This window comes from Nycticebus coucang, chromosome 2, assembly GCF_027406575.1.
Source record: "Nycticebus coucang isolate mNycCou1 chromosome 2, mNycCou1.pri, whole genome shotgun sequence".
Lineage (NCBI taxonomy): Eukaryota > Metazoa > Chordata > Mammalia > Primates > Lorisidae > Nycticebus > Nycticebus coucang.
Window position 1 is genome coordinate 26109469 of NC_069781.1, and position 21047 is coordinate 26130515.

The 21047-nt window shown below is 34.9% G+C and overlaps 1 protein-coding gene across 1 annotated transcript in view; it reads left to right on the forward strand.

The window, feature by feature from the left end:
- The window catches only part of SHOC1 (shortage in chiasmata 1), a 93344-nt gene that overhangs the window by 59499 nt on the left and 12798 nt on the right, over positions 1 to 21047 (forward strand). Inside the window, exons 14-21 of the mRNA XM_053605743.1 lie at positions 3037 to 3141; positions 7224 to 7402; positions 7709 to 7781; positions 11799 to 11868; positions 12947 to 13125; positions 14799 to 14916; positions 16408 to 16519; positions 18349 to 18470. Coding sequence (XP_053461718.1) covers positions 3037 to 3141; positions 7224 to 7402; positions 7709 to 7781; positions 11799 to 11868; positions 12947 to 13125; positions 14799 to 14916; positions 16408 to 16519; positions 18349 to 18470 — 958 coding nt within the window. The remainder of the gene's footprint in view (positions 1 to 3036; positions 3142 to 7223; positions 7403 to 7708; positions 7782 to 11798; positions 11869 to 12946; positions 13126 to 14798; positions 14917 to 16407; positions 16520 to 18348; positions 18471 to 21047) is intronic.

The window sequence follows — 21047 nt, forward strand, 5'->3', positions numbered from 1 at the left end:
TAATTCATAGGTGATTGAGTACAGTACTCAGAAAAAAATCTTAACTCAGTAGTGGAGAATACTTATCCTGAGGCTTAGCACTGCTCTGGACCTGACTAATAAATCATAAAGCAAGATCCAAAAAAATCAATCCACTTCCAAGAAACTTAGCTACATCCCAACAAAGCACAAGAGGATTTATATGAATACAAAAATACCTAGCACCCAACAAAGTAGCATTCATAATGTCTGCCATCCAACCAGATTACCAGGTATACAAAAAGGCAAGAAAACATAACCCATAATGGGAATAATCAATCAAAACAAGCCCAGAACTGGGCAGAGCATGGTGGCTCATACCCGTAATGCTAGTACTCTGGGAGGCCAAGGTGGGGGCAGAAGAATCCCTTGAACTCAGGAGTTCGAGACTAGCCTGAACAAGAACAAGACCCCATCTCTACTAAAAATAGAAAAAATAAGCCACGCATTGTGATAGGTGCCTGTAATTTCAGCTACTCAGGAGGCTGAGGCAGAAGGATCAACTGAACCCAGGAGTTTGAGGTTGCTGTGAGCTAGGCTGATGCCACTGCACTGTAGCCTGGGCAACAGAGTGAGACGCTATCTCAAAAAGGAAAGAAAAGAAAAAAACCAAGCTCAGAACTGACAAAGATAAAAGAATTACCACAGAAGAATATTGAAGCTTATTGACTGTTGTCCATATTTTCAAACAGAAACATACCAAAAACCCAAATGAAACTTCTAGAGACTAAACTACAATGTATGAAATGAAAGGTGCACTGGATGGGATTAATGGCAGATTACATATTGCAGAAGAAAGGATTTACTTGGAAGCATAGCAATAAAATTTCTGGCTATAAAAAAATCTATAAAGCATTAGTTGGTAAAACAATGAAAAAAGAAAGAAAGAAAAAGCATCAGTGGGCTATAGAACAACTTCATATAGTTTAACATACTGAAAATTGGAATTTTTGGAAGAGAAAAGATGGTAAATGGAAAAAATATTAGAAGAAATAATGACCGAAAACTTTCTAAATTTAATGGAAACTACGAACCCACAGATCCAAGAAACTCAAAGAACCCTAACTACAAAAAGCCTGAAGAAAGTTACAAGATGTACATAATCAAATTGCTCAAACCCCCAAATAAGAAGAAAATTGTAGGAGCAGCTTTGTTTCTTGTACATGTTATATACAAGAAACAAAAATAAGAGTGACATGAGATTTGTTGACATAAATAATGCAAATGAAAGACAGTAACATTTTAAAAGTACTGACAGAAAAAAATCAACCTAGACAAAAACATATTTGAAAAATAAAGGAGAAATACATTTATGTTTTCCCCAAATATAAAAAAGCTGAAAGAATTTATTAGTTACAGATTTACACTGTAAGAAATGTTAAAGTAGCACCTCTACGCAGAAGAAAAATGATACCAAATGGATCTATCTGAAGAAATGAGGATCACCAGAAATCGTAACTACATGAGTAAATAAGATATTTTTCTTATTATTTAAATCTTTATAAAAGGTAACTGATTGTTTAAACAAAAATAATAGCAATATGATGGGGTATTTATACATATATTAAAAACAAAATTTATGACAACAGCATAAAGGCCTGGAAGGGAGAAATGGAAATATATATCATAAGGTTCTTATATAATATGTGAAGTGGCATATTATCATTTGAAGGTAGACTGTGAAAATGTTAAAAATGTTACTATAAATCCTAATCCCATTAAATGTCTAAATTAAGGATCTAAATGCTCACAATAAATTCTCAGTCCTATAATCCCAGGTTTTAAATTAGTTGAAGATGGATTGAGCTTCTACAGTCTTTGAACACAATTGAGCAGAATGGTGATTATTATAAAAAATATATAGGCATAGGTATTTATGAAACATAACAGAATACAAAAAGGGAACATAGTTTTGGGTATCCAGCTGGAACAATATTGTCTTAACCCTGAGCAAGTAATATAGTTGCTATACTTGATACTCTTTCGCTGGCCCCCTTTTGAAATAAAGCTAAGCCTACAAGTAACAATTAAGCAAACCTAGATAAGAAGTCAGACCACTTCCCACAACTATGCTAGTCTGTACTCCATTTTCCAAGCATTTTTACATTTCCAGTTCCCCAAATATGGTTTCTCTGCTTTATTCCCATCCTTCCCAGGTCATGATTGACTTATTCTCAAAAGTTCTTCCAGAGACTGGATATACTTACCCATAATGGGTTTACCTATTGCCTCTTAATTTCCAGTGACTACTACATATTTGTCTTGATCTTCACCAATTAGAGCAGCAATTTGCAAACTTTTTAACATTCTCTTTGCTCAAATAAATATATTATGGCATCCTAACATATGAAACAGAAAAGTAGAGCTGCTCTGGTTAAATTGGGATAATGGACCTAGAATCCCATCTTCTTGGTCTCACCTTTACATGCAGAAAAAGCCAATCTATCATCTTCAAAAAGCTCTAGAACTAAATGGAACACAATAATTAGCCAATTATCCTGTCCCTGTTCCTGTGCATACATCTCTTGCTTGAGTCATATTTTTGAACAAATATTCCCAGGTGTCCATCTCCATTTCAAGGTATTTCTTCAGGTTATGGTCCTCCATCTTTATTTTAGCCATTTGGTAAGTTAGGAATTTAATTTTCTTGTTTTACAACTGGGAATAATTGACCTTTTTTTCTCAACAAGAGTGGAAAATACCTGAATATTTTCTGGAAGCAATAAAGACATGAATTCTAAGGTTAGCTGTCTGGGTTTGAATGACAGTCACACCATTTATTTACTAATTGACCCTAGACAGTTACTTAATCTCATTAAAACTATTTCCTCATCCATAAAATGAGGATCATATTAGCTTTCAATGAAATAACTAACTTATACACATACATATACAGCCTGGCATATAGTAAATACTCAAAAAATAAATGTTAGCTATCATTATTAAGCAGATTCTGATACATATTCTAAAATTCTAATACATACAGTCTGTTTTAAAATATGTTTTTCCTTACTTTAGGTGCAAATGGTGAAAGTGAAATAGCATTCAAGTATGCTGCCCTTATACACCTTCTGGTAACAATCAGAGATGTCCTTTTAACATGCAGCTTGGACACAGCATTGGGTTTGTGGAGGAAAATTTTATTTCCCCTTTTCTTCCTACTGAAATATTTCATCTTAAATAAGTTATTTTTCTGAAAAGAAATTATGTGGCCATGTTTTACTTCTGTTACACTAAGCATTATATACATTTTGCCATAATTATAATGGAATATACATTTTTATTCTGATTATGTTCATTTAAAGAAATTGTCTTTAACCATTATCATCATCTAGAAAAGTAGGCTTAGAATTCTCTAAGTCTGAATTACAGAGTCCTGATGGCTTTAAAAGATGTGATTGTATAATTATTATCAAGTGCTACTCTTTAATATGGGATTTGACATTTTGCCATGTACATTTTATGTTTTCATTTCATGTTTGTGGCTTTGAATCTTTGCTATACAAAACAGAACTAAGTTATTATGAGGAGTAAGATCTTTTGCCATTAGTTTTGGGGTTTTTTTGTTTTTTTTTTTTTTTTTTAGCTGTATATACATTAGGATATGAACTAATTGAGTAATGGAATAAAACTGTTTTGGGTCAGACATGGTGGCCCACACCTGTAATTCCAGCACTTTGGATTGCTGAAGTGGGAGGATTGCTTGAAGCCAGGAGGAGTTCAAGGGCAACATAGTGAGACCCTGTCTCTGCAAAAAAATTTAAAAACTAGCCACATGTGGGGCCAGGCACGGTGGTTCACGCCTGTAATCCCAGAATCTGGGAGGCCAAGGTGGATGGATTTCTTGAGCTCAGGAGTTTAAGACCAACCTGAACAAGAGTGAAACCCTGTCTGTAAAAATAGTCAGGCATTGTGGTGGGAGCCTGTAGTCCCAGCTACTTGAGAGGCTAAGGCAAGAGGATCACTTTAGCGTAAGAGTTTGAGGTTGCTGTGAGCTGTAATGCCATAGCACTCTACAGAGAGTGAGGGCAACAAACTGTCTCAAAAAAAAAGTTTGATGTTGCTGTTAGCTGTGACACCAAAGCACTCTACAGAGGGCAAGAGAATGAGACTCTGTTTCAAAAAAATAAAACCTATTTTGAACATATTTGAGATTTTGAAGACTTTGGAAATTTCTTTCTAACCTATTAAAATCATTAAAATATCTATTTTACTACATTACTGCTTCAGGCCCCTTATTGCAGGATATTTAGACTCATTCAATAATTGTATGCTGATGGGATTATGATTCATAATTTAGAGTTTCTAGGACCTATCTCAAATATAAAGTAAAATAATTTTTCTCTGATCTAAGATCCAGACATTTTCTCTTATCTGTGACCCAGATGTAAGTATTATTTCTCTAATCTAAGATTTTGGTACATATCGAGCATCAGTGAATCACAATTGTACTCTCTCTAAAGCACTAGGAGCTCAGATATTCTAGATTCTGCTATCCTTCTTTGATATAAATAATAGCCTCACTATATTACAGAACAATCCTTTATGGAAGCCGAGAAGTAAAATGAAGATGGATGACTTAATGGAAGGGCATGTAACACTATACCCTTACAATTGTTCCAAGTGCTGGAAACCTAGAGTTGTAGTCCCAAGCCTTACTTGTGTAAGGATGGAGATAAGTCAGCCTGGTCCAATAGCAACATTTAAATGGTTTCATTGAAGAAGAGAGGAAAAACACTGTGTTGGGCTTTCTAAAAGTAACTGTAGCTTAGGTATAATAACTTGGCAGTATGTGATCTGTCCAAGTATAATATGCTCAATAGTCATCAAAATCTTAGATTGTAATAATAATATTTATAAAGGATTGCTTGAACAACATTTACCTTTAAGTACTTTATAACTTGCCCTAGTTAGGTGAGACCATTGAGGGGTATATATTTGGACTGAATTATTTTGGCTCCCCTAAGAAATGCATTTATTAAATCACACTTTGGCATTGCTGTCTGGCTACCTTGAGGAACACTTATAAAAGTAAAGATACTCGTTGGAAAACTAACTTCTTAAGCTCTAGGTACCAACCAATAACAACTATCTTGGAGCTTTTTAGCAGAGGACTTTCTCACTCCTTTGAAAACCCTTGAAAGGAAGACCAAGGCAGGTTGTTTTCCTTTCTTCCTCTCTATATAATGGCAGAGGAAGAAAACTCCACAGAGTTCTGATACCTATCCTACTTGCTCCCAGAATTCTGTATTTTCTACCAGCTTCCAGTTTGCTTCTTCTTCTGAGCAAGCAAGGTAAAGAGTTTTAAGGTTCAAGGTACAGTTTCCCTTCTGGGCTTCAACCCAGAAATAAATTCAGTATTTATTACTGAATGTAATTTATATTAATATTATATAGAGATACATAGTAATAGCACAAAGGATGGACACTATTATCCTTAAGATGAATATGTTTTTAAAAATGAAGTAGAAGTTTGCCAAGTGATAAAGAATAAAAGAATATTCTGGGCAGAATTAAAGAGTCCAGAGGAATGGCCACTGGGTTGGTGTGTTGCCAACAATTCTTTGTGGCTAGATTGAAGAGAACAAGGTAGAAAGCAACAGGAACTAAGACTGAAGATGTAAGAGTCAGATTAAGAAGAGCCCTTTAAGCTACACAAAAGAATTTAGACTTTATTCTGTAGATGATAGGGAGTCATTGAAACAGGGATGCTACTGGATTAGATTTATTTTTCAAAAGGTTAAGTCTGGGCTTGGCGTCCATAGCACAGTGGTTATAGCACCAGCCACATACACCAAACTTGGCGAGTTCAAATCCAGCCCAGGCCAGCTAAACAACAATGACAACTGCAACAAAAAAATAGCTGGGCGTTGTGGCAGGCACCTATGGTCCCAGCTACTTGGGAGCTGAGGCAAGAGAATTGCTTAAGCCCAAGAGTTGGAGGTTGCTGTGAGCTGTGACGCCACTGCACTCTACCGAGGGTGACATAGTAAGACTCTGTCTCAAAAAAAAAATGTTAAGTCTGATGGTAATATGGAGAATCAGTAGGAGGTCTGAAAAGTAGGAGGCAGAAAAGAATGTAAATCAATCTCAAAGTTGCCCATCAGCCTAACAATTCTAGTATAAAATTAAAATAAATATACACATACATATAACACATGAACATAAACATTAATTTTTTAATTTATTATTTAGTACTCAAATATTCATTAAACACCTGATCTACATAAGTTACTGTGCTAAGTGCATTACTGCAATAATTCATGAAACTCACTGTGCCCCAGAATCATATGGAGAACTTTTTAAACACAAAAATCATTAGGACACAATCTAGATTTACTGCATATGAGCCTTTAAGGATGAGTTCCAGGAATCTATCTTCAAAAGTTGCCCTTAGTGAGTCTGGATTTAAGTACTGCTGTTTTTTTTTTTTTTGTAGAGACAGAGTCTCACTTTATGGCCCTCAGTAGAGTGCCGTGGCCTCACACAGCTCACAGCAACCTCCAACTCCTGGGCTCAAGTGATTCTCTTGCCTCAGCCCCCCGAGCAGCTGGGACTACAGGCGCCCGCCACAACGCCCGGCTATTTCTTGGTTGCAGTTTGGCCGGGGCCGGGCCTGAACCCACCACCCTTGGCATATGAGGCCGGCACCCCACCAACTGAGCCCAGGTGCCACCCTAAGTACTGCTTTTTTAGCAGTTATACAAATTAATTATGTATAAATACTGCTATGTATTCTGTCCTGAAAGAGCTTATAGGGTAATGAGGTTATTAAGTCATATACATAAATAACCAGAAATCAAGTACAAAAGTCATATAAATAAAAAAAAAAATCAAGAAAATTATAGTTAAGTAGCATTTCAGCAATACCTGCGTATGAAGATTTAATAAGAAGTCCTAACCCTAACCCCAACATCTAATAACTCATTTGGCAGGAAAAGATAGGTTATATAATTAGAAAATATGTCTAGTACATTTAGGCATATTGGTGTTGTGCAGCTTAATGAGAGACATTTGGTACATATTTTTAAGCTTCACTCAATTTTAAAGTTTTCATTAGTCAACAACTGACCAATATCAAAAATAATCAAAGGAAATTTTAATTATCTCTGTTATGACTCTAATTTTATTTCAGCCTTTTTACCATGGATTTCTCAAAGAATAAAAAGACCTATGCAATTTTTTTTCTAATTTTGCTGTAATAGGATATTTGTCAAATGCAAAAAATATCTACAAAAGCATTTTAGGCTCCTATTTGGATGCTATTTGGAGGCAGCTGGAGATTGTACAGTTTATAAGGGGAAAAAAGCCTGAAACCAACTACAAAATACAGGAATTGCAATGTCAGATACTAAGTTGGATGCAAAGTCAACAGCAAATTAAGGTTAAGTATTGAAATAAATCAGATTGGGGTAATCAGTTTAAATAAGAATTGGATATAAGAGAAAATTTAACATTGAAATTATGATATAGTTTAGCTAAGAATGTCCTGCCCCAAAATATCTTCTTCTTGATGTTACCAAAATTGATTCCTTTGTATTTAAGCAATGACATCTTTTACAACACAAATATGTACTTTGTAATCTTATTGTCATTAGTTTCATGTGTTTATTTTGTCCCTGTATCAAAACTGTGAAAAAATAATCCTGCAGACATGTATTACAGATATGAAATTCTTATTTTTGATTAGGTGCTGATAATACTAAGAATGGACTCAGATGGTGAAAAATATTTACTCACTAAAATCCTTAGTAAAATGGAAGGTAGGAAGTTGTCAATTATGTTTCATTTGGCAACAAATTACTGATCATATAAAATGTATTTAACCAGCTCTTTAAATCAAAATATAATTAACATAACATAAAATTCACCTCATGAAAGTGTACAACTCAGTTGGATCCAACCAGTTTTTAAGTCAGTATGGACTTTAAGGGTGTAATGAAAATATTCTACAATGCATGTATTTCTTATTAATTAACTCCTTTTACTGATTGCCTACTAGTTGATAAATAATACTGGCTGCTTACAACTCTGTGAGTAAGTTTTATTAACTCTGTTTTACAAGTAAACTAAAGTTCATAAAGGTGACATAGCAGGCCAAATCTCACAGGTGGTTATTAAAGAAATCAGGATTTGGACTTAGGTCTGTCTTGTTTCAATCTTTCTTCAACTCTCCATTCTTCAATTCTCTTGGTTATTTTCTCACCCACTGCTGCCCTCTTCTGTCAATTCTTATCTACTTTGTGCCTTGCTTACATAAAGTCTTCTTCATCTCTCATCTTAACTCAAGCCCAACTTTCCCCCACATGATACTGCTTCCCCTATATCCCGCTCTTATAGAAGCTGATCATTTTCTCTATATCTATTCCTCATAGGGACAAGAAAGCCATTTCTTAGTTTCCATCATCATTTCTTAGACATTATTCCACCATCCTTTGAGGCCCTGCCATATTGCCATACCATTCTCTCCCACTCCCCATTGCCATCCTCTACTAACTGCCTGGTCACTTCCTGTCATCCAGGGACAGTTGTGCACTTGAGTCTTGATAGTCTCTGGGTGTCTCTGATGTCTCTAATGTGGATGATTCACTCAACACCCTAGAGTTATAGTTTCATCAATGTCTACAACAAAAATTATATTCCTCTTAATTCACTCCTGGCTTAATAGACCTTGTGATAATGCAGAACTTTCCTACCTCCTAACTTTAAACTCTGGTACATTGATCTTTGTCTGTAGCTAACTTTAGCTCTTTCGTGATCTTCAGCATCTTAAAGATCTACAATCTGCCGATTCCTTTTTTTGTTTCATTATCTTTTCTTTCCAGACTTGGTGATTTGACCCACCACTTTCATCAGTCCTATCCTTCTATTGTACTTTGCATTTAAACCTCAACCCTGAATCAGTTAATACATTTAACCTCTCTACTCCTACCTAACATACTGAACACAGCTGGAGAAAATTACACTGTCATGTATATAGATTGGAGCCGCTACAAACTCTTGCCCTCTGAAGTTACCCAGGCTCTTACTACCTCTTAACAATCTTTCTGCTTATCTTAGGTCCCATTCCTGTTTTCCTAGTGGCTGTACCACAAACCCCTCCCAAGCTACCCATCCCCTCATTTTTAGAAGGGAATTATGCTTCCTAACTTTCATTAATCAAGTAAGATTCCTCCTCAGTTTCCTTCCCTACCATCTACACACTTACGTTCATTTCTTTCTAATCTATAGCAAACATGAGTGTCCTCCCTTTGATGACCAGTCTTTGAGTTGTGGTTTGGATGCCATCTCTTCCTGCAGTCTCAAGCACTTTCTTCCATCAGTTATTTCCCAGCCCAACTCTCTAATGACTTTTTTCTTTAACGCTTAAGCCGTTTAGTCTTAAAAATAAGATAAAATACCACCGTCAACCTATGCCACTCTTTGGTTACTATTTCTTTACTTCTACAAAGTGCGTCTTTTGCCCTCTCCATCTCCAAGAATTTTTTCTTTACTCTTACCTTACTAAACTATTTATCGTGTTGTTTCATGATAAATGCCTTTATGCCTCCTGTTCCTGCTATGAGAATGCTCTTCCCTCTTCTTTAGGAAGCTAACTCCTACACATACTTTAAAAATTAGTTAAAACATTTGTTCAGGAAGTCTTGATTTAAATGCTTTTTCTCTGTGCTCTCAGGGAATTATGTGCATACTGGAGGTGGAAGGCACCAATTACCACCTAGATTATAATAACTGATTCTCTCATCTGTTTTCTGGGTTAAAATGTCAGGTTCTGGAGGATAAAGATCATACCCTAATTTGTATTCCAATCACCCAGGAAAATGCCTACATCATAGAAGGCACTCAGTAAAAGTTTATCAAATAAATAAAGAAGCCAATGAATGTCTCCCTATCTACCTAGTACATACTGAGACTAGTGAAAAATACTGAACTAAAATATATACAAATATACAGCAACAAATACATAGTATCTGCTTATCCATGCAGGTAGTGATGTTACCTAAAAAATTATAGTAATAAGGGAATGGAAAGCTTTTTCAAGTAAGGCCTTAGACTCTTAAAAGGTACTATTTTTTTAATGTTGTTATCATCTGTCCAGAGTCCAGATTTGCAAGCTTAGATCTTATTGATTAGTTTATTCGGTTTTTCAGTTCTGTAAAGATGACTTCATATTCACCAAATTTGTAAGATCTTTACTAATAACAAAATGTTAGATCAACAGGTAACAGTTATGGAGCTGCGACTGCCACAGTTATCTAGAATCAAGGAAATTAGAAACATTTTTTAAAAAATCAGGAAAGCACTAAGCAATATTAACATTATAAAACAAAGGGATTTGGGTAACCAAAGGAAGATTTTTGTGAAGAAACTGAAGAAGGATTCCTGCTCCACAGAGACAAATACTTAAAAGCTACTTATTGGGGCACCTTCTCCTTTGATGTCACTTACGATACATCGACAGATTTTTTTTTTTTTTTTTGTAGAGACAGAGTCTCACTTTATGGCCCTCGGTAGAATGCTGTGGCGTCACACAGCTCACAAGCAACCTCCAACTTCTGGGCTTAAGCAATTCTCTTGCCTCAGCCTCCCGAGTAGCTGGGACTACAGGCGCCCGCCACAACGCCCGGCTAACATCGACAGATTTTTAATCTGTATCTCTTCTTACCTAGGCTTCATGCTAAACACCCCTGTGTCTTTTGGCATTTGGGATTATATCATCACTATTTTTGTTATTTTAATTTCAACAAGATCTACTGACACAAAAATACTGAATCCCAAACTGGAGAATGTGTTTTTCTTTTTTAGACTGCCAACTGTCCTCAGTCTCTATGAGCTAGGCCATCTTTTTTCTGCCTAATGTTAAAAAAGTAAAAATGTGGTTCTATTTTCTATGTGTTTGTTAAGTCTAGTAATGCACTCGCTAGTTATTAATCTGCTTTGGGATCATCATAGCTAGTACAAATTATTTAAGCATATTTGGTTTTAAATAATATGAATCGCCTTATGAATTATAAAAGAGAAATAATACTCACTCCTTGTAAAGTTATAGGAAGTTATTAACCATTACTCTGTCATTCTAACATCATACCTTTATGAACTTTATGGTTGACAAAAGTACACTAGTAGTGTAAAATTTATTTGCATTAGAATTAACTGTTCTTGAATTGTATCTACAAAAATAAACTCTGTGTATGGGTACAAGATTTTTTGAAATTTATTTTATTTTGTTCAAACATTAGTAAAATAAGAAATTTAAATTATAATTAAGAAGCAGGTGTAAAACCTGCTTTATCGGGCACAGATGGTGCTCAATGAATCTTCCGCTGCTTCTATAGCCAGTAGAAGGCGGGGGAGAAAGCATTCCTGTCATATTGAAATACAGTCTTTTGCTGTTTAGTTATATACTTAAATTGTTGGCTAGAGAAAAAAGATAAAATCAATCATGATTTTTAGTAAAATAAAATTAATTGCACAGGATTGGTGAATGTTTACTTTGACTACATTAAGTTTTTGAGCCATTTTATTATTTTGCATAATACATTTATATTTTCCGTGCTCTCTCTGTACACACACATGCAAAAAATAATGCCCCTGGTTCAAACTCTATGATATATTAGACTTAGAAAAATAATTCAACAAATTGTACTTGGAGCAATTTCCTTGTTCATGGATTTTTAATTTATTTTTATGATAATGAAAAATATATGACCACACCAAAAATATATATCTGAACAAAACACTAAAAAAATCTTTTTTGTATTACTCTTTTTTTCCAATAGGTTTAGCATTGACTGTCCTTCATCAAAATGAAAGAAAAGATTTTCAGAAATCTGAAAGTGTTCTGAAAGGGTAAAAATTTATTTCTTCATCTGTGCAGAGCAAACATATCAGTTTCACAGAAAAAAGAAAATTCTCTTAGAATTTAACTTAAAAAGTTGAACAAAACCTGATATTAATCAATATCTCTATCCTCTTCCTGAAAAATGCTTTACATAAAACACTTTAACTCATGTCATTGCTTTATGTATTGTACGTGTATCTTATTAGTGTCCAGAAATTTAGTCCAATCTCATTTTGATATCACCAAATTATCATTATTGTTGTTATGGTTAGTACAGGAGCACCTGTTTAGATTTACCCTTATCTTAACCAGTTTTTTTGCTCAGAGTTGGTTTTTACATCTCCTTTCTTCTGGGTTGTTCTTCCTGAAATACACCCTGTAGAAATTTTTTCAGTGAAGGCCTTCTAATAATAAACCTAGTATTGATTTGTCTAAAAAAGTCTTAATTTTGTCTTATTTTACATAATTAGAAATTATTTGTTTTTAATATTGGGGTCCAAATAATAAAAAAAGATATAAATCAAATAGAAGTAAAAAAAGAGCATAAGCACTTTTTAACTTCTAGATTGCTCTAAATAAAAAGCAGTGGTAGTTTTAATTATAGTAGGTGATTGTTACATGAAATTTCAAGATAGTAAAACTAAACTTAACAATATTTGTATCCATCTTTTTGTTATTAAATCATTTGTGTAACCCCATTTCAAAGTTGTCAGGTAATATTCTATTATATAGATTCTCAAAGATTTAGACCTTACATTTGTAAGAAAATGAGATTGATTTCTCATGCTAATTTCTGTTATTGATAGTACTCAAATAATAAAATCCGGGTCTCTCTCATTTTAGGATATGAAATAATCTACAGGTTTTTTATATCCTAGTATAAAAACTGTATAATCATCGAAAAGAATGATGTATAGAAATTAACATAACTGAAGAGCAAGGTCAGCAGAAAATACACCAGTCCCTTTCCATAATGAGTGGACATAGATTAGAGAATAGAACAGCCAGACATAGTCATCTTTTAGCATTTCCAGTAAATAATGACACAAGAATAATTCCATTTTCTTGGCTTTCTTTTGTCTTCAGTACAAGTTCCTGTGTAGTTGTACATAATCAACATATTGGAGCAGATTTCCCCTGGAATAATTTCTCATTTGTGGTGGAATACAATTATGTGGAAAACACTTGCTGGACTAAACACTGTGAAAAGTTGAATATTCCTTACATAGCCTTTAAAGTGATTCTTCCAAATACAGTTTTACAAAGTAAGGATATAAACTAAAATCTTTTTTTTTTTTCATTAGAATGAAAATTTTCTGTCTATGGAAAGACAATAAGCTCAGGGCGTTCATTAGGAGACTTGAGCTCAAACTCTAACCCTGCTATTATCTGTGCAACCTCTTACCTCACAGTCCTCATTTATAGAGTAAGCTTTGCTAATTGTATGTCTTCATTCCTTTATCTCACTTCTAAATTTTACTTATAGTAGCACAATTTTATTACAATTATATTCATGATCTTAATCTGCTGCTTTTATGCACTATTACTTTTTATTAATTTTTAGAGAAATATGTGTAATAGTATGTTGACTGGTTCAGAAAACTTTAACATGAAAAAATTAGTATGCAAAAAAATTACCTACAAATAGAAAAAGTCTAAAATCACTTCATATATCACTTGATTTATTTGTATTTGTAACAGTTCACATGACTAAGACTGTGAATTCTCAGACTGATAAATCTCATACATTTTAAATCCCAGCATGACTCTCAATAGTTGCCATAAATTATTTTCTATCCGGGCTGGATAGCCTATGGCTAGGAGGAGTGAGAGTTACAATACTTGTACAGCTCAATATTGGAACACCTGGGTGAAAAAGGCATGCGGAGAGATTTAGCTCTCCTAACAAGCATAAGAGAGCTCCCGAGATGAGAGTGTTAGTGAATTGGCAGTCTCTACACCTGTGGATTGTGTCTTTAAAAGGCTGGAGGAGAAGGCCACTGGATTGTGTCTTTAAAAGGCTGGAGGAGAAGGCAGTCGGGAGCGTGCACATTTTATCATGGACCCGCTTACTCTGACTCTGTCGCTTCTCCTTGCTTGCAGAACGCCAGCACTAAAGACTGCTAAGACTTATTCTTCTAAGACTGCTTCACCCTCAAAGACTATCTCTCTCTCTCTCTTTCCCTTCTGCTAAAGTAAATAGCCCTCAGGCACCTAAGAGCAATTGTTCCTGAGTGAGATAACAGCATAGAGTGGCTGGAACCCAGATAAGCCAGGGCCAAAGACCAACCAGTCCTGGCCCTGATAAGTGGCATACACCAAGGGACCCCAACAGAAGTCTAAATAGATTCTGAGCATTCCAAGTCAATTCTAAAACTACAGTCACCAAATTATTTCTTTGGAAATTATCTTTTATTTGACATATTTTACAAATTATGTGTTATATCCTTTGCCCATTTATTGAAGTATTTATTTTTTTCTATTGATCTGTAAAATGTTTTTTCCTGTGGGTTACTACATATAATTTTAAATTTTGATGTAAAGCAGTATATATTTAGCAAATGTTCTATATACACTTACATAAATAAAGCAGATTTCAACATTTTAAGTAGCGAATGATCCTCTTTTTCCTTATTTCTTTTTTTTTTTAAGTGAGTGTACAAGTGTGAGTATAAGCAATTAAATACATAGAAGTCTGGAAATACATACAAAACTCTGTTTTGGGTGTATAATAGTTATAGTAAACTCTATTAACTTTTATTCTAGGTAGAATAATGTGGTTTTCATTTTCTTCTTCAGATCTTCTGTGTCTGATTTTTTTACACTGAATACTATTTTTATACTACTCCGTGAAGATACATGTATTACTCTAATGTTTAAAAAAGAGAAAGAGCTGGAGGATTAGAATAATAGAAAAATATAATTTTCTTTTATTTAGGAAGCACCTTGCTAGATAGATTTGGTGGTTTTCTTCTGGACATTCATATTCCATATGTATTTTTTGCATCTGAAGGACTTCTTAATACTCCAGACATACTTCAGCTGTTAGAATCTAAGTAAGTTATTGATTTTATAACTTTAGCAGAAGTGTTTATTATGTGTGTATATATGTGTTCTGATAAGTTAAATATTATGCTCCATAAGTGGCACCATATCTCTCTGTTCAAGCCTGGAATTGTATCATATAAGAATAGTTTTCTAGAGAGTATATATCAATTTATACTTTTTGCTCTATATCACACCTTCATAATTACTGAGTATTATCTTTTTTGATAATATTTATCCATTTATGGATTAAATTATATTTAATTGTTATTTAAATTCATATTTTATCTTTCTTTTGTTACCATTTTTATCTTTCTTTTTGTTACCATCACTAAATGTGCTTTTTGTTCTGTGAATTATATGTTCATAACTTTGGGTTATTAGTAATATTGAGTATGAGTATTCTTTTTTCTTTTTTGCAGTTTTTGGCTGGGGCTGGGTTTGAACCCGCCACCTCTGGTATATTGGGCTGGTGCTCTACTCCTTTGAGCCACAGGCACTGCCCGAGTATGAGTATTCTTAATTAACAGTCTTAAAATACAGCCTGGGAAAAAGGACCATGAACTTCTAAGTGAATTTTCAAGGTTTTAAATCTTAGTTCTAAGGTCATACCAACATTGAACATTTAAAAACTATAAAACAAGGCCGGGCACGGTGGCTCAAGCCTATAATCCCAGCACTCTGGGAGGATAAGGCAGGTGGATTGCCTGAGCTCACAAGTTTGAGACCAGCCTGAGCCATAGCCAGACCTCGTCTCTAAAAATAGCCAGGCATTGTGGCAGGTGCCTGTAGTTCCAGCAACTTGGGAGACCGAGGCAAGAGAATTGCTTAAGCCCAAGAGTTTGAGGTTGCTGTGAGCTGTGATGCCACAGCACTCTACCGAGGGCAACAAAGTGAGACTTTGCTCAAAAATAAAAATAAAGTAAAAATAAAAACCATAAAATACTTTATCATACCACACAACTTGTCACAGGAATATTGGCTCTTGGGCTGCATATCAAGGAAGGATAATTGTGCTATAACCATAGTAAAAAATGCAGATCTATGTTGTATACTTTTGTTTTTGTATCTTAAGGCTGTGGGTCATTAATAGAAAACCATAAGTATATACTGTAAATGGTAGTTAAAATAAAGGCCATTTTTAAGGGGAAAAAAAGAAAATTCTAATAAACACGGAGTATTTTAGTCTTATAACAATGCTTTGATCTCATGAGTTATTATTTAAAGAGCTGGAATAAGTTGGTCAGGACATTTGGAATAGCATTATGTGCAGTAATATTTAGCACAATACCTACAGCAATACCCATCTCAACTAATTTATTCTGTATACTGAATAAATCATAATTTCATTCTTCAGATTTATAAATAGAAAAAATTGACATATGAATGAAAAAGCACAGTAATCCAAATAACTTAATATGCAGGAGGATAATACAAGTTTCTTAAAGAATTTTGCTTAGCCATTTCATTTTTCAACCAAGAATATTTATTGTCTTTTACAGCTATAATATCACATTAGTAGAGAGGTGCTACAGTGAGTCATTGAAACTCTTTGGAAGTACAGAACGTTATATAGTGGTGACAATTGATGAACATACTGCTATAATTTTGCAGGTAAGACTGTAGTAAAACATATAAACTTATACATTAACATTGATATACAGCCATATAATTTATTATTATCTTTTGTATAGGGAGCTTAACTATACTCTATTAGTGATTTCTTCTAAATTTTACAAATGGGCCACAAGTGCTAAAATCATCACTATGGAAACAGACTATTACCAAGCTTTTTTGATGCCTTATAATTTTTAACATACTTTAAGAAAACAAAGCAAATAAAAGAAAATTTTACATTGTATATTGACCCATTTTTTTTACATGAGTTAATTTTTATGTCTAAGCACAAGGATATTGAAAAATATTTTCCACACAAAATATTATATACATTAAATAACATACAGTGGTAACAATGCAGTGTAGGTTCCTGGGACGCGGATTCTGTGATAGAAATGTACACGCAGTGCTGTCTAGATGAGGACAGTGAGAGTGGAAAAACAAAGCAGGACAGACAGAGCAAGAAGCTGAACTCTATGGAAGTCCCAACAAGTGTCTCAGTTGATCCCTTGAGGAACCTCTGAAGTTGGGAGAGCCCCTTAAAATGTCTTGAATTGAGGCAATGGCCAATCTTTGGATATCTGCCACCCCACAAATATGAGCCCCACAAACATGAAGATAACTCTCTTTAGCCAGAGACAATTTGACCTATTTTTAAGCTGGTTTTGAGAAAGAGGGAAAAAGTGATTTTCTTCAAAAATGTGTATAATTTGGAGTATATGATGCCCCATAATCATATCATTGTATACAGTTATGATTTAATAAAAAAATTAAAAAAAATGTGTATAATTTGGAATTTAAGATGCGTAAATTCTTGGCTGAATATTTTATTTCATTGTACTACCAATTGCAAAGAAATTAACTTAATGGGATGGAAGTGGGGAATAGAAATCAGGTTAAATTTTATGAAATATAAATTAAGGGAAAATATGGCAAAGTATAAATCTGATTTGATGAGCAAATGTAACAATATAGAATCTTATGATGGAAAAACATCCCTTGTTAGGGGTTTTTCCTGGGGGGTGGGGGAGGGTAGCTTTCAAGAGACCAGGTCCTATTGCCCAGGCTAGAGTATAGTGGCATGATTATAGCTCACTGTAACCCTAAACCCCTGGGCCCCAGCAATCCTGCCTCAGCCTTCCAAGTAACTAGGATCAGAGGCATGCGCTGCTATGCCTGGCTAATTTTTTTAAGTTTTTGCCGAAAGGGAGTTTGACTGTATTACCTAAGCTAGGCTCAAACTTCTGGCCTTAAGCAATCCTCCCACCTTAGTTTCCCAAGGTTTTCAAGAGATATTGTATCTTGCACGTTTAAAGTTCTTAATTATTTTTCTGTTTGGCAAAACTGTTTTAATCCACAGTTATATAACTTATTGTTAGAGGAAGAACATTTTCTGAATTACTCTGTTGAAAATTACTTGTATTATAAAGGAAAAGGGGATTTCATACCATTTAGTAGAAATTCCTAGGAAGTCCATTAATTGCTGCTTTTTCATTTTCCTTGAAAAAGCATGCAGTGTGTATTATCTCACAGATTTTTAAACATGTTTGCTATTACCTTGAAATAGACCCATAAAGGCATTGCCAAAATAGGGGCACTCTGTAGGCTTTCTTCTTATCTAGGACCTTGGAAGATTTGTGAGCCCTCCTTACTAAAGTTATCACTTGTTTTGTCTACTGTATTGTTTCCAGTGTGATTATAATTTTTAGATGAAATGGGAGCCCATACCCATGCCTTTCTCAAGTTATCACCAGTTCTTGAAATATGATAATAAATTCACAACTGTTCAACCTAATGAATTTTTTATTTTCTTTATTTTCTGATAGGACCTAGAAGAATTGAATTGTGAGAAGGCATCCGACAATATCATTATGAGACTGATGGCATTATCATTCCAATATAGCTACTGTTGGATAATTTTATATACTAAAGAAACATTAAATTCAGAGTAGGTAAACATTTATTCATCAAAAGTCATGTCCATACTTTTTAAGATATTTAGTCCTCTTCTTTGAATACAAACAGCTGTGCAAATATTCTGCTTGCTTATTTAGTTTGCTTTAAGTCAAGGATCCTCAAGATGGAGGCATGATTATAGGAACACAAATTGCAATTTTGAAGATGATACATGTTCCCCTAAAGATTCTGTGCAAATCCTCCTCCCCTACACCCATCTCACCAAGCAACCAAGCATTGCTGCTTTAAGTATTTCATTATTTTGTAATCCTAGACTTGTCTGAAGTCATTTTAGTCATTCTAAAATCACTTCCTCTAAAATCTTGTTTTAAAAAAACAAATAGTATCTTACTATATATTCTTTCATTGATGTGCTTAACTGAAAAATTACAAAACTTGCATACCAAAACATTTGCTCCTCAAGTTGTCATCCTATGTCTCTCCTTTCCCTTATATCTAAACATTACAAACCCACTGCTTACTCTTTCACCTTTTAAAAACCACCATCTGGTTTTCCTCCCTACCTCTGTATTGATCTCTGTCTCTCCCAAAACTCACTCATGACTTTCTTGTGATCATCTCCAAAAACGGTTTTATCTTTCACTGCTCTGAAGTATTTAACATTGTTGTCAGTGTTTTTTTTCTTGAAACTCTTCAGTTGCATGAACACTTTAATATTTTTGATCTTATGCCTCTCTACTCCTTTGTCTTTACCTCCTCTTCTTTGTTCTAGTCTCCAAATACACTTTTTATAAGTTATCTTCTTTCTTTTATTCTATCAATTGAAAATCTTATCCACTCCCATAGCTTCAGTCATTATCTCTCTGCATATAATTACTACATTTATTTCTGCATCTGTAGTCTCTCTTTGGAATTCCTAACAGGCGTCTCCAATTTTCATTAAATATTTCCATCCAGATATTTTATTTTTATTTATTTTTTTTTTTTTGAGACAGAACCTCAAACTGTCCCCCTGGGTAGAGTGCTGTGGCATCACAGCTCACAGCAACCTCCAACTGTTGGGCTTAAGCAATTCTCCTGCCTCCACCTCCCAAGTAGCTGGGACTACAGGCGCCCACCACAACACCCAGCTATTTTTGTTTGGTTGCAGCCGTCATTGTTGTTTGGCGGGCCAAGGCTGGATTCAAACCCACCAGCTCAGGTGTATGTGGCTGGCGCCTTAGCCGCTTGAGCCACAGGCGCCGAGCCCCATCCAGATATTTTATATTCTCAAACTTAACATGTTCAAATACGAATTGATTAAATTTTCTATCAACTCCAAACCGTCATCTTGGGTTTTTTGGTTTTTTTTTTTTTTTTGGGGGGGGGGAGACAGAGTCTCATTATGTTGCCCTCGGTGGAGTGTGGTGGTGTTACAGCTCACAGCAACCTCAAACTCTTGGGCTTAAGCGATTCTCTTGCCTCAGCCTCCCAATTAGCTGGGACTACACGCACCCGCCACAACGCCCAGCTATTTTTTTTGTTGTTGCAGTTGTCATTGTTGTTTTAGCTGGCCCGGGCTGGGTTCAAACCTGCCAGCCCGGTGTATGTGGCCAACGTCTTACCCACTGACTTACAGGTGCTGCCATCTTCTTGCAACATTCTTTACTTCCTCCAATTATTTCATGTGATTAAATTGTGCCTATTATTCATAACTTATTTCCAAATATCACTTTTTCTATTTGACTTTTCCTCAATATCCGTCTTATGCACACAAACATTGAGATGTGACCTTTCCATCCTTTGAATTCCTTGGCTATTTTTTCCTTATCTTTGGTATGTTCTGTATTTTGGAGTATTTTTCTTAGAGCACTGAGCATATTGCTTTCATATTATAGATGCTTATTAAATATTCCTTGATTGAGTGACTGAATCTCTCCAACAAAATTGCAAGCTAGTCTTAGTCCTTTTAATCCTTACAGTACTATATAACACATATTACATCACTCAAGAGAGAAGTTTTTTAAATATTCCTTAATTATTAGAAAAGACACAGACATCTTTTTCAACATTGCTGGTGTGATTTTTTTTCTTTATTGACTTTCTGGTTGCAGTTCAGCCGGGGCTGGGTTTGAACCCACCACCCTTCGTATATGGGGCTGGCGTCCTACTAACTGAGCCACAGGTGCCACCCGTATTGACTTTCTTATTTGACTCTATTTTTGTTTAACTAATTGTATTTGCTGTGTATAATTATTATCATATCAACATATGTATAAGTTAGAACATGAGTCTAGCCAGCACCCATAGCTCAGTGGGTAGGGCACCACCATATACACCGAGGCTGGCAGGTTCGAACCCGGCCTGGGCCAGCTAAAACAATAATGACAACTGCAACAAAAAGAAAAAACAGCTGGACCTTGTGGCAGGTGCCTGTAGTCCTGGCTACTTGGGAGGCTGAGGCAAGAGAATTGCTTGAGCCCAAGAAGTGTGAGGTTGCTGTGAGCTGTGACGCTACAGCACTCTACCCAGGGCAACAGCTGGAGATTCTGTCTCAAAAAAAAAAAAAAAAAGACTATGAATATAAACACCTTGGTTTTTATTCCTTTATCTTACAAATAACTTCTAG